Genomic DNA, 14,729 nt, shown 5'->3' with positions numbered 1-14,729 from the left:
CATTTTGACTTGGCAGCAAATTCCGCACACAGAATAGGAAAGAATCATCAAACTCCCTGCTTACCTGACTCAATTTACTGAATGCTTTAAACATCAGTCGGGCCTCAAGCACAAACTCATCAGGTGAGGAGTAATGGGGCGAGCTTGCCCTGTCGAGTTTTGCTCTAATGGAAGACAAATCTAACTGCTGACTTTTCAACTGCAAAAGAACAAAATTAGTCTTTAGTTCAAAGCAGCAGAGGGTTTTGCAATGACCTTGCAAAGTGGGAAGAGATGAAAACAATGGGAGAACTTGGTTGATGTTCTGTATTCATAATGGAAAAACGTGACATAAAGCAGTAGTGCACACACAGAAATATTAACAGGTTGCTTTCATGCAAGACTTTTCACAACTTCAATATCTCAGAGCTCTCTAAAGCCACGACATATTTATTAAAAAAAATTGTGATTTAGCAATTCATGCACAGAAACAGGGGAGCTAAATAATGATACAAGTATCAGGCAGACCAGTGGGAGAACTTACTTATCCTTTCCAGTATGATGGCATGGAACTTTCTATGGCTGTTAAAAGTTGCAGTTGAACATCTCAATATATTACCAGCACCTCTGATAAAGAGGGCCATTCCAACAATGTGTGCTCAAGTCTCAGGAATGCTCAGAGACGAGAGAGACAAAGAAATAAAATACATATTTCTGGAAAAACAACAGAATCTATGAAGAGCTCATCTTCAAATACTCACCTGGGAGGAGCCACTAGGGTTATGGAGAGCCTGGCTCATCTTATGAGATAGAAGGAACAGCAGTAAGCGTTCACATTTCTGTAAAATCACATCACAATGAGAGAAAAATATTATCACTTTATACTATGTCATGTCTATAAACAGTAATCAAAACACAGTGTGAACCCTATCACAGGGACTGCTTTGGATGGTTTATAACCCTCCCTTGCTCAATTCCCACACTTTGAAAGGTGCTGTCTCGTAGATACTGGGTCAAAGAGACCACAATGTGAGTTAATCATGGCCAATGAATGCTGAGGGGTTCATTAGTAACTTAAAGCAAACTTTCATTCTTCACACAGCTGCTATCCAAAGGTAAGCAAATACAAATAAGTAGTAACTTTAGCTGCTGACACACTTGAGGCCGCTGTCGGCCATCTGACAGAGAGACAGTGTTCTGTACCCGTTGGTCATGTGCCAGTGAGACACAGTGTTCAGTACCTGTCAGCAAGGACCAGCCAGCAGTTTAACAGCAGCAAGCATCTCAGCCAGTGTTTTTCACTAGGGTTACCCAGAACCACTGTCAGCTCTGCGGAATATTGATGATCTTCCCTTTTCTCTGCCAAGGTCTTTATTTGTTCATTTACAAATTTGTTCATTTGTCACCAGCTAAGCCAGCATTTATTACCCATCCCTAGTTAGAAGTAAGCCAGCTCAGTACATCCTGGTCTAAGTAAACTTGTAACATTAGGAGAAAAATCTGCAGGTGCTGAAAATTCAAACAACACACACAAAATGCTCGAGGAACTCAGCAGGCTAGACAGCATCTATGGAAAAGAGTAAACAGTTGGCGTTTTGGGCCGAGATCCTTCATCAGAATTGGAGAAAAAAGATGAGGTCAGAGTAAGAATGGATGTGGTGGGGGGGGGAGGAAGAGGAGGAAGAAATACAAAGTGGTAGGTGATACGTGAAACTGGAGGGGTGGGTGGTGAAGTAAAGAGCTAGGAAGTTGATTTGGTGAAAAAGATACAGGGTTGGAGAAGGGGGGATCTGACAGGAGAGGACAGAAGGCCACGGAAGACAGGGAAGGGGAAGGAGCCCCAGAGGAAGGTGACGGGCAGCTAGGGAGATAAAGTGAGAGGAGGAAACGGGAATGGTGAGGGAGAGAGGTGTAGAGCCATGACTGGAAGTTGTAGCATTGTCCAAATTAATGATCTTAAAGATTGAAAAGATTAGTTTTATGTCACAAGTATATAGAAACATTGAAATATACAGTTTGTGTCAATACCCAAAGTCCAAAGATGTGTTGGGAGCAGCCTGCAAGTATTGCCGTGCACACAACTTACTAACCCTAACATCTTTGGAATTCGGGAGGAAACCCATGCGGGCACACAGAGAACGTACAGATCACTTACAGACAGCGGCAGGAATCAAACTCATTGAATCAAAATCAAAAGCATTGTGATATCTGTTATGGTACTGTGCCATCCTTTACCAATAATCCTTCAAATTTTGATTGCCTTGAATATCCACTGCTAGTTTTAATACAAACCTTCTGATCGAGAGCAGCAAGGCCTTCCTTCACCTCATTTCTGCTGTCTGCCAATGTTGTTGAGCTTTCACTCTCAACCTCAGATGTTGCCAAGTCCACACATAAGGAACATGTCCATTCAACACTGAAGAAAAATAAATAAATCACACCTCAATAATGAATTCTTCCTGAGCAGTTTAACCACCATATTGCTGTATGAAATTTAATGATATTATGCCCACTGTTCTGGTGTCTGTTACACAAAGCACACCGAAGCATCTGGCAATAAGATTCCATTGAGCTTACAGTGGAATTGGACTGTCCCATCCATGTCCAATATAAGCATCCTGCCACGTTCCCTCATATCAACAACACCTGCTCCTTCTCTCATCTCTTTACCCAATTGCCTCCCGGATGCATTCATACATTTCATCTCAACCAGTGAGTTCCACATTCTAACCAATGCCTGGATAAAGATGATTTTCCTGCTCAATCTTTCCTGATAGTTTCAATTTCTAATCATCCTCGCAAATAAGCTTTCCCTTTCCCCAATGTTTCTGGATACTGTACAAAATGGAACCAGAACAGTGACAATGTTCAGAATTATGCTCCTGCCTTTAACCGTGTGCCTTCGAACACTAATCTGTGCTTAGAGCAAATAGTTTTTAAATAGCATCAGTTGTGTGCGCTCCTATTCAAAAAGCAGTTGTTTTCTCACTGATAAGTGGTGAGAAATAAGTAGTACGGCAATTCAGACTGTTTTGCTCACTGTGGTTTCAACCATTGAGGCTTGGAGTTGCCAGAAATGGCTGGAAATGAAAAACAAAACTAATTCACTACTTCAGTGAGTCAGAATCGGAATTAGGTTTAATATCACTGGCATGTCATAAAATTTGTTGTTCTGCAGCAGCAATACATCATAATAAAAACTATAAATTACAGTAAGTATATGTAAAATTAGTGCAAAAAGAGGGGGAAAATACTGAGGTAATGTTCATGGTTTCAATGTCCATTTAGAAATCCAATGGTGGAAGGGAAGAAGCTGTTCCTGAGATGTTCCTATACCTCCTCCTTGATGATAGCAATGACAAGAGGGCACATCCTGGATGATGGAGTCCTTAATGATGGATGCTGCCTTTTTGAGGTATCTCCTTTTGAAGATGTCCTAGATGCTGATAGGCTAGAGTTCATGGAGTTTCTTTTTAAACTTTCATCAGTTTTTTCCAATCCTGTGCAGTGGTCCCTCTGTATCAGACGGTGATTCAACCAGGTAGAATGGCATCCATGGCACATCTGTAGAAATTTGCGAGTGTCTTTGGTGACGTACCGATTCTCTTCAAACTCCTAAAATAAAACCACTGTGATGCCTTCTCTGTATGTTGGACCCAGGATAGATCCTCAAAGATGCTGACTCCCAGGAACTTGAAATTGCTTACTCTTTCCACTTCTGGTCCCTCAATGAGGACTGGAGTGTGTTTCCTCGACTTCCCCTTCCTGAAGTCCACAATCAATTCCTTGATCTTACCTACATTCAGTGCAAGGTTGTTGCTGTGACACCACTCAACCAGCTGATCTATCTTGCTCCTGTACACCTTCTTGACACCATCTGAAATTCTGCCAACAACTATTAATTTATAGATGGCATTTTACTGTACAATCACGGGTACAAAGCAGAGCAGTGGGCTAAGCATGCATCCTTGAGGTGCACCAGTCTTGATTCTCAGTGAGGAAGAGATATTTCTAATCCGTAGTGTGTGGTCTCCCAGTGAGAAAGTGAAGGATCCAGTTGCAGCAAGAGGTATAGAGGCCCAGGTCATGAAGTTTGTTGATTAGAACTGAGGATATGATTGTGTTGAATGCTAAGCTGTAACCAATAAACAGCAGTCTAACTATTAGTAATGTCCAGGTGATCCAAGTGGAGAGCCAATGAGATTACATCTGCTGGAGATCTATTAGTTGCAGTAGGTCCAGGTCCTTGCTTAGGCAGGAGTTGATTCTAGCAATGACCAACCTTCTCAAAACATTTCATCACAGTAGCCGTGAGTGCCACTAGAGTCATTGAGGCAGTTCAGTCTGCTCTTCTTGGGCACTGGTATGACAGTGTACTTTTGATGAATTCCACTGTTCATAACTATTAGGATCCAATACAGAGTTTTATAGTACCGTAGTGGCATTGGTAGTGTTCTAATTTGTTCTGTACTGTATTAATTGCATAATCAGCTACTTCACTAGTTGGGGCAGCCGCTCAATTGGGCCAAAATGTACTGGTTCTTACGTGTTCCAATTAACTGGAATCCACTATATATATGTAGACACTAGGCACACGAGCGTCTGTACACGAGGAGGCTGACAGGAAATGAAAAGTAGTGGTGGTTGCAGGTGTGAAGGGGTGGGTTAGTTGATGGAGGTTATCAATCAGCCTTACTGCTCACTGCTGTTTCATCGATAAATTTCACAAGTAAACATGATTTCCTTATCATATAGGAGGCCATTCTGGACCATCAAACCGCTGCCAGTTCAAAGAGTAATCCTATTACCCCATGACTTTCTCAGTCATCTATTCACCATCAATTCCTCCAGATGCTCCCATTCATCCAAGCACGAGGAGAAAGTTACAGTGACCTATTAACCTGCCGATGTCTTTATGATATGAGGGGAAATTGGAGCACCTGGCAAAATCCAGAGTCATGGATTCTTCAAAACTCTTAAACTCTTCAAAGACTGCACGGGAGGTCAGCATTGAACACAAGTCACAGGAGCAGTGATACAACACCTCTAGTAGCTGCACCGTTGTGATTTCTAATGAGTTTTTAGAATAATCCAGTGGTTTAGTAGTTTGATGGTTACCATTAATGATTTGAACCTTTTTAAAATTTTCACACTTTAATTAGTTCAAATTAAATTCCCAACTGTTGCAGTGGAATTTGAACTCGTCAGTGGTCTGGAATTGATTGCTGCTTCAGTAAACCAAACAATGTATCCTCAATGAAGAAGAAACACGCAGCTTGGCCTCAATGCTACCTTAACAAGCTAGGAACATCAGCTCACTGTAACTAACTACCTTGACACATTCCGTCTTGGACTTACCTGGGCACACTGAGCAAAGCCGGGACATGACAGCCAATGTGAAACACTTTCAGGCAACGGCTACAACACGGCAACTCGCCTCCTTTCCCACAAACAACGCAGACCACCTCATCCGCCTCCTCGCCCTTCTCACTGGCGCTGCACAGTGGCGAAGCCTTGAGGTCCGCTATACTCCCGGGTGACTTTTCACTGGGGGAGGGCGTGGGGCTCAGAGTGTGGTGGGTACGCTTGCTTGCTACCTCAGTTCTCTCATTAAAGACAAATTCAATTTCGGTCACCGATGCCGGAGAGACGGAGTTCGGTGGCGTCAAGGTGCTCGCCAGTGTTGGTGCCTGCAGGTTAGAGACAGAGTTACCACTTTGTGATGAGCAAGTCCAGGACCTCACAGGTAAAGAAGATTTTTATCAGGCAAGAGTACAGCACTACACAGCCATGATTATATTCATTTGTAGAATCAGCAGAAGAGGGAGCTGGAAGTCTTACAGCAGATCCTTACTTCCAGACCGTCAGATATTGGAGGGCATAAATTTTAGACAAGAGGAGAAATTTTAAAGAAGAGTTTATGCAGCTGATGTTTTTTTTTGCACAGACACAGGTGGCTCCTGGAATGCACAGCTGGGGCAGGTGGTGGTAGCAATGTTTACAAGGCAGTTAAAAAGGTACATGAACATGGAGGAGGGATATTGTCTGGTGGGAACAGGGTGAACTGGTATCACAGTCAGTACAGACATTGTGGACCAGAGGCCATATTCCTGTGCTTTATTGTTCTATTTCAGATGGCCTTATACTCTACCTGTTTTCCATCACGTGATACAGTCTTACTCGGCACTACAGACAGAAGTACACAGCCATGACCTTTTCACCCACACAGCACCTCATGGGTTGCACCACGGATCTGGTACAGGCCCTCAGGAAGGAACCCTTCATCCACACACCATCACAGGGGTAGCACAGATGGAGGTGAATACTTACTGAGCATTCAGATGCCACCATGACCCAAGCAGCCCTGTCTTCAACTCCACAAACTAGTTCTACCATTCCAAGCCTTACCCTGAGAGAACTGCAACTGTTCATTTGTGTTTAGCACTACAAAACATTTCATGGATGCAAATTAAGCCAACATAAAGTGGGAAAAAAATATACAAGTGAGATAAAAAGTGTATGTCATGCTTGGCTTTAAGAGTCGAGGAAATGAGTTCAAGGGTCTGGAAGTTATCTGGTGCATTGCATCCAGCTGTAGTTGCCACATTGTAGGAAGGATGAGAGGGCGCAGAAGAGGTTTACTCAATTAGAGGGCAAGAACTACAAGCAGAGGCTGGACAAACTTTGGTTGTTTTCTCTGCGCAGAGGTATCCAATAGAAGTTTATACAATTATGAGGTATCTTCTTTCCAGGGTTATGATGTCTAATGCTAGAACATATGCATTTTAGGTGAGAGCGGTAAGTTCAAAGGAGATGTGTAGAGCAAGATTCTTTTTTAAACACAAAATGGTGGCTGCAAATACGATAGAGATGTTTAAGAAGCTCTTCGACAGGAACATAAATTTTCAGGGAATTCTGGAATATAAACATACTGTAGACTGAAGGGCAAACACAAGGAAATCTGCAGATGCTGGAAATTCAAACAACACACACAAAATGCTAGTGGAACACAGCAGGCCAGGCAACATCTATGGGGAGAAGCACTGTCGACGTTTCAGGCCGAGACCTATAGATGCTGCCTGGCCTGCTGTGTCCCACCAGCATTTTGTATGTAGACAGAAGGGATTAGTTTATTTAGGCATTTAGTTACAACTTTAATTAATTCCACACAACACATTGTTCCTGTGCTGTACTAATTGCCCAAACATTTATAGATAAGCTGATGGGGACAGTATGAAAGGAATGGAACATCTTGGTTTAAAATCCAAGGAGATAAAATCCAAGTCCATAAATACCGTGAAGGTTGGATTTATAGGCAAGCCATTTCCTTCGATGATGATCAGGTTGAATTCATCCTGTCCACTGCCTGGCAACAGTTTGAAGGTTGGCAGCTCAGTGTCAGTAGACAAGTCGATTTGCAATCGTTCTAACCGCACATAAGGGACCTTCCTGTTCAATTTAGGTTTAACTTTCGAGTCCGAACTAAGATCAGAAAAAGCACAGTGTCATCTAGTATCAATAGTTCAAATCCATATGGGAAAAAAAAAATCACACAGACACTACAAATCTGAAATAAGAAAATGCTTGAAATACTTAGTAGGCTGAGTAACATATGGAAAAAGAGAATAAGATTTATGTTCTAACAAAGGTTTGCAACTTGATACATTAACTCTTTTATCCCTAGCATGAGTGCGCCCAGCATCTTCTACCTGAGGAACTGAGACCAATACACAAGGCCGCTGCTGCAATGTTTATTCTCCGAGTGATGTTAACAAATTGCTGATCTTTCGCCTCTGGAAATACAGAGGGTTAAATACAGGAAATACAGGTGGGGGATTATATGGGAGGCAGGGTTTGAAGGTCGGCACAACATTGTGGGCCCAAGGGCCTGTAATGTGCTGTACTATTCTACGTTCTATGTTAACATGACTGCCTTTTACTCTGTAGTTTGCTTGTGTGCTGTCCTTGGCATCTCAGTGATGGCAACATGCAGTCCTGCACCATTGACCATGTACTTGAACTTCTGATCATGAGGACTTGTCCCTTCACATTGGTTAGTTGTAGGGACAAGTAAACATTCCCATTTTGAGTATGTGCCTACGCAGGAGGCAAAAGGGGTTTGGGCATGGAATATGAAGTGAAGTACAAGGAATAGTGTATCTGGTCTCAGGGAGTGAATACCAAACAAGGAATTTCACGCTATGAATCCTTGCTCCAGGCTGTCATTTCCTTACACCACAGATAGAAGCCTTTCAGCTCACTAGATCTATGCCAGGTCTAAAAACATAATGCCATCAATTGCAAACACCCCGTATTTCCTAGTAACCCATTCTCCCACACATGCCCATTAATATCCACTCACTCTCCCACCAACTACTTATACTTGGGAAATTTACAGTGGAAATTTAATCTAACAACCAGCATATCTTTGGGATGTGGAAGAAAATCCTTGCAAAGGATTGTTTATGCCTCTATCTGCCAAGGGATCATCTTGTAAAAATATAAACTAAGGAGGCTTACCTGTCACTAGCGTGCTTTATGGTACACTGCAAAGGCATGCATCTGGACTCTGAGGTAAATACAGACATAAATATATAAATAATATGCAAGGTATTTTATTTGTCAATACTACAAAGGCTGTAGCAAGTTTAAACCAAGTCTATATTAAATACATGTTCACTTTTTAAAAAGAATTTCAGACGCATTTACAAAAGCAGAAGCGTTTACGGGAACACGGGAACTAGTCATACAATGTAATTAAATGTGAACTTTATACCCAGAGCACTAGAATACACCAATTCTACAGCTTCTGCAAAAATCAGATTCAGTTCAGTGTCAGTTTATTGTCATATAGAAACCACAAATGCAATGCAGTTAAAAAATGAGACAACGTTCTCCAGAATGCTATCACAAAAGCACACGACAAAACAGACTACACCAGAAAATCCACATAACGTTTGGTAATCCCCAAATCCAGAGTCCAGTGAGGCTGCTGCGTATTAATATCGCGCTACCATCTTAGCGCGTTCCCCGGAAAGGAGCTCCAAATCCACCAGACAAAACAAGACTACCCAGACACACCAAGTCAAGAGACCACCCAACAAACCAAAAACTAAAGCTACAAGACCTACACAAAACCACATAGTTACATGTAGTTATAGTTAACATATATAAACGTGTAGTTACATCAGTGCAGATAATGCCATAATTGATTTTAAAAAAAAGACCATGGGCACAGTAAAAATAGTCCAAAGATGTTAAAAGACTATAAGTTCAAAAGAAACCACAGTACAGTTTCCAGAAGTCCTCAGGGTCCCGATAGACTTGCCAACCTACGCAGGTGGCAGAAGGGAATATCCCCGCTATGGGCTTCCACAGCACCAGACTCAGCCTCGCAGACGCAGCACACAATGAAAGCTCCGTCAGACCCAACCTTCGCAGACGCAGCACACAGTGAAAGCGCCCTGACCGCAGCGGACTCCCGAGTCTGTCAAACCTCTGAGTCTCTGAACATCCCTCTGGCACAGCTTCTCCAAGCACCATCCTCTGCCGAGCGCACTACGACGCCCCTGCCAACGGCCATCAGCAACGCAACCCCGTGGACTGAGGGCCTGTTCTTCTCAGCAGAGACCCGGACCACACAACAGCAGCAGCAATGAAGAAGGCCTTCCTGGAGATTTCCAGATGTTCCTCCGTGCTCCCACGTGTTTTTCATCAGATTAGGATTGTGCACGGCACCCCGCTTAACAGATAACAGATATCAGCTCCGGAGTGGCTGCTGCAAACTGCGTTGCGCCGCCATCTTGATCATGTGATTAAATCACAGTTGGAAGTAATATTTTTAATACTGGACACCACACTAATGGATGAATGAACAGACCAGACAAAAATTCAGTACAGATCTATTAGAATGACACTTTAACTTCAAGAGTAAATTAGATGATACACAAATACTGTGGAATGCAGAAATTTAAAAGTGTTGTGATTGAGGTTTTCAAGATATTACATGGTGAAGTAGATAAAGAGAAACCATTTTCAATCACTGTGGAGTCTAGGACTTCATTACAAATTGGGACCAGCTCGACGTTGGGGACGATAAACATTTCCATTTCCCACAGGGTTTGTGCTGACCACCAAGCATCTATTTTATATTAATCTTATCCTCTTGACAAATATGAAATTAATTCCTGTTAATAGGAGGCATGAGGGGCACGAGGAAAAGGAGTGTATGTGAAGCTGGATCATGGATTACATCTTAATGATTAGCTACTCTTATACTATATCAGAAACATGCAGAATGAAGAACCTACCGAAGATTTTAGTGATTTCCTGCACTCCTCTCTAAAAGACACCAGCTTAAATTGTGATAATTCGAACATTCAAACAGGACGTCTCCCTAAATTCTTGATATCCTGGTTTCCAGGTGTCAGGTGTCAGGTTTGAGGCATATTTGTCTGGATCTCATCAGCTTATGATAAAGTATGTAAAAGGGTTAACACATTAGTTAAACAATAGCAGCCTGTTCTTTCTGACAGAAACCGCTGATGATCAATACATGTGCTAGGCCATGCTCAGCCATATTCCTTCTCATAGTTAGTGTTCCAAGGTCTTTGTTTCTTTGTGCGCTCAAGCGCAGAGAGAGGACCACTGCAGCCTGTTTGTGTACGATGGCATTATACCTATTCTGCAATTTGTCTCTCAATACTGTCATGCAATAAATAAGTCTGACTGCAGCTTGGTGGGGTGGGGGTAGGGGAGGTGGGGGGGGGGGGGGGTGTGTGTGTGTGTGTGTGTGTGTGTGTGTGTGTGTGTGTGTGTGTGTGTGTGTATATATATATATAACTATATATATATATATATATATGTTATCTGAACAACTATATCCATTCCGGAAGGGGAATTGTAAAGGGTGGATCGGCTTTGAGCGACTAACTGAGTAAGCCCTGGGTGCTTTGAATAAAGAGTTTGTACTTGTATGGTCTCTAAGTGACTTTATCTGGATTTGACTTCCACAATGAGATAATGTGTTCATATCAGTGTGGTGTGTAGGTATTATCCTGGAGTCACCTAGTTCAACCACATTGTACAAAACAGTTGATGACATGAATGAAGTCGCCATGAGTAGATGATAGGAAGTTTAGAGTGGATGAGTGGGTGACAGAATACAGAGAGTTGAAGTAGATGATAGGAACTTTAGAGTGGATAAGAGAATGACGGAATGGAGAGTCAAGAGACAGTAGAGTGAGCCTTGAGATAAAAATAATGAAGCAGAAAAAGGAGGAGAGGAAAAAAATTGAATTCAAAGGCTGAAATAAAGATATGGAGGGCAAAAATCCTTTGTTTAATAATTTGACAAATTTAGGGGAAATATGAAGTTAAAATTAAAGATACAGAGGCTGACAAATCAGAAGATAGTGCCCCCATTGCTGCCAGCATCAACAAGAGTAACACAGATTGAATGAGCGACTGATTTCACCTGGGAAATTAGACGTCAAGAAATTACCTTAAGGATTAGCAAAACCAATTTGCCCTTTACCTTTGCTGAAGAAGAAATGTTCAGTAAAGCACATTCAGAATGAAGACAAAACTAAAGACTTTCAACAGCAACATGCTCATCCCGCTCATCCTTTTGCTACAAGCTTACAAACTTGAATAGCTCACAAACCAGAGCATTCCCAAAACCAATCTCTCTATGAATTTTCTACTCAAGACGAGAACTTTCTGTGGAGAACAAATGGAAAACCAAACCAACGCACTGGAAAGGACAATAAATGGTCTGGACATATGCAAATATACTCAGAAGCTGACTAAGTATCCAAAACTACAAAGTACGTTCCTGATGCACCATCAATAACTCACTCTGAGACGTAAGAAGCGAGATATCGGCTTTTATTGACTGGAAGAATGAACAACACTACATCCTAGAGAATGAGGCCGGGCTCAGGCTTCAATCGCCTTTATACAGGGGTCTGTGGGAGGAGCCACAGGAGCAGTCCAGACAGGTATATGTAGTTCACCACAGATCCCAAGGAGACACAGCGGAGAACAGTAGAGACAGAGGTAAAGGTAGCAGACCCAGGCAGGGAACACAGTCATCTGATTTATGGCAGACTATTGGTTGAAGTAGCCTTGCATACCACTTGAGGAAGCAAGACAAGGAAATAACAAATGATCAGATGTAAGGATAGGACATGGGATGTCTTTGCACTACTTATAGCTGGTGATGGTGCCACTAAGAATGTCTTCGCTGATTGTGAAGCACCTTGGAACCTTGCTAAAGTTGTGAGAGGTTTCACTGTAAGCAGAAGACTTCCATGCACTACAAAAACAGAGTTTCCTGATCGCTTATGGAATGGATTTCTCATCATGGAAATTTTATTCAGACGAAAGCATTCATGTTGACACCAATTACCTGAAGCTTCCTGCAATTCTTTGATATTGTTTCTCTGCTCCTCCTGCTCAGTGGTGGTACTGACATTTGACAGCTGTTAATAAGATAGAAAATAAAGCAGTTATTTACTGAAATCTGAAAAGCACATAGTCATGACATCTCTGCAAATAATTGAAAGATAGGATTGGGAGGTTCGAAGTGGGTATGGTTTCATGGTATGTGCAAGGGAATGTAAACAAATAAAATGTTCATCTGAAAAAAGGTCAAGGTACTAAAATTGGCCGGGTTTGAAAGCACAGGAGCAATACTCCAATAGGACATTTTCAAATTACATGCAGCAGCCACAATCATTTTCCCTTCCCCATCCCCACCCATCTAACCTGGGAGCTCCCACAGCAGTCATTATGTCAGTCAACACCAACAGTCAAGTAGGACTAGCCCATGTTCTCTGCTCTCCCAATAATCCCAAGGGAGCAAAACAACTTCTACCTTCCTCCCTGCACCCCTCTGCATAAGTAGAAGCTTTCCCATACCACCTCAGGTGGGAGAAATCCCCCACCCCTCCACCTCCATTTTATGGGATGCAAGACCCCTCCCCACTGCCTTGGCCCACGAAGCTGGACCTTTCCTAACTAAGGGTATGGAACCATTCTTGCTTCACCCCAGGAAATAACAAAAGAAGGGGGAAATTCTCTGTAATCTATTCTCAAAGCACAGGGACCACTCTTTGCCCCATCCCAAGGTGCATGGATTCTACTGCCTCCTTTCAGGGACTGGAACAGGTGCCATTTCAGGGTTGTTATGCTTCCTAGCCGTCTAAAGGTAAACAAAAGAGAAAGAGTGGCTTTGAAGAAGTGTGTGACTTTTTAGGACAATGATATGATTGTGGTATAATGAAGAAGCAGAGTTAGGAGGTATGTAGATGTTAATGTCCAATATTGATTTTTTGATTCCCAAAAATAAAAATGGGAGAAAAGGTAGTTAAACTGAAGATGAAATAGGGGATGACTTGCCCTACAACGGGAACAGGACATGAATCTAGCATTGCTCATTTTTTGCTAACCTTGAAGGACACACCCCTCCTCGGTTCTGAAAATGCAGGAGGAACATGACATGTAGAATGCCCTTTAACAAATCCTTCCGCTCCCGAATCAGACCAGGCCAATGCTCCATCGGAGGTCAGAATCAGTGAGTATAGTAAGCTATCATCTCTACCAACCTGCTGTGGCATTAGAGAGGGGCCCGGATAGGCATACTGTAACACAAGACAGCATTTGGTAATGAGATAACAGCAAAAGGAAAAATCATTTCAGAATAGGGATTGAGTTACATAAAGGTTACAGAAGAAAAGAAGCTCACGTCACTCCCTATGCTCAACAAAAGTACTTCAACAGCTACAACAGGAATGCCCACATCACAATCTGAACTATTCCTTCTAGTTGGCCTCCAGTCATCACTACTGCTTTGTGCCTCATCGGAATCCCAACTCACCACCACCCCCTGGCTTTGCCTAACCGTTCCCATAGGAGCCTATATTGCCCACAACACAACCCCAACATTGAGATACTTCATATTTTCACAGAATGTGGGTTTTATTGGCAAGACCATATTGGTTAGCTATCCTTCTGCATCAAGTTCCCATCTGCATCGCTTTGGTTAACTGCACTGATGTGTCCAGAGTTTAAAAATGTGAGAACAGCAGATATCTTTTCCTGCCAGACACTACTGAATCAGATTGGTTTTTACAATATTCATAATCTCCAAGAGTTCAGTCACAGCAGATACTACCTTTTGAAATAAAGAAGCAATTAAAATTAAATTTACCAGCTGCTATGAAAGGACCTGAGCTCTTGTCTGTGGATTGTGCTTGCAGATCTGCATCACTTTGTTAATGCAACAGATTACCTAATCCTCTTTCACCCACGGCCACAAGACTAACCACGATATTTACAGTTTCATTCCCACGCTACAAGATTGGGACTGAAGCTTTCTGAACCACTTCCTTCAAAATCAAATCATATACTGAAGCTAATGCTAGAACACAGTATCCAATTTGTTATATGGGAGCACGGCAAAATGAAAGTTATTTTCACCCTGTGCAGTCCCAACTGGGAATGAAACATTATATTTGTTATTTGACAGCAGAAAAAAAAAGAATGCCATGCAGTTGAGATGATGCCCAAGCCAAGAATACAGCTGTTGATTAACTGCACTTTTTGTGAATTTTGAAGACAAGGTGAAGATTAATAGTAATGCCCCAGATTATCTTCTGTCTTTTTTCTTCCTTATTTAATATAGTCCTAACAAGCTTTATGTACAATTCAGTTTACAGGAAAGATTGTTTCAGCTCTAAGGAGCC

The 14,729-nt window shown here is 42.2% G+C and overlaps 1 protein-coding gene across 5 annotated transcripts in view; it reads right to left on the bottom strand.

The window, feature by feature from the left end:
- The window catches only part of LOC140719356 (transcription intermediary factor 1-beta-like), a 120,394-nt gene that overhangs the window by 2,560 nt on the left and 103,105 nt on the right, over positions 1–14,729 (bottom strand). For 3 of the 5 annotated variants that reach the window (XM_073033938.1, XM_073033940.1, XM_073033939.1), the window contains 8 exons: positions 13,434–13,625; positions 12,392–12,464; positions 8,500–8,548; positions 7,275–7,461; positions 5,338–5,669; positions 2,272–2,395; positions 741–818; positions 65–199 (listed from right to left, as the gene is read on the bottom strand). In XM_073033938.1, the coding sequence (XP_072890039.1) occupies positions 65–199; positions 741–818; positions 2,272–2,395; positions 5,338–5,669; positions 7,275–7,461; positions 8,500–8,548; positions 12,392–12,464; positions 13,434–13,625 (1,170 nt within the window). The remainder of the gene's footprint in view (positions 1–64; positions 200–740; positions 819–2,271; positions 2,396–5,337; positions 5,670–7,274; positions 7,462–8,499; positions 8,549–12,391; positions 12,465–13,433; positions 13,626–14,729) is intronic. The other 2 variants (XM_073033941.1, XM_073033942.1) reach the window with 1 other exon arrangement.

Source organism: Hemitrygon akajei, chromosome 31 (assembly GCF_048418815.1).
Source record: "Hemitrygon akajei chromosome 31, sHemAka1.3, whole genome shotgun sequence".
NCBI classification, from domain to species: Eukaryota; Metazoa; Chordata; class Chondrichthyes; order Myliobatiformes; family Dasyatidae; genus Hemitrygon; species Hemitrygon akajei.
This window is presented reverse-complemented; position numbering and strand designations above follow the sequence as displayed.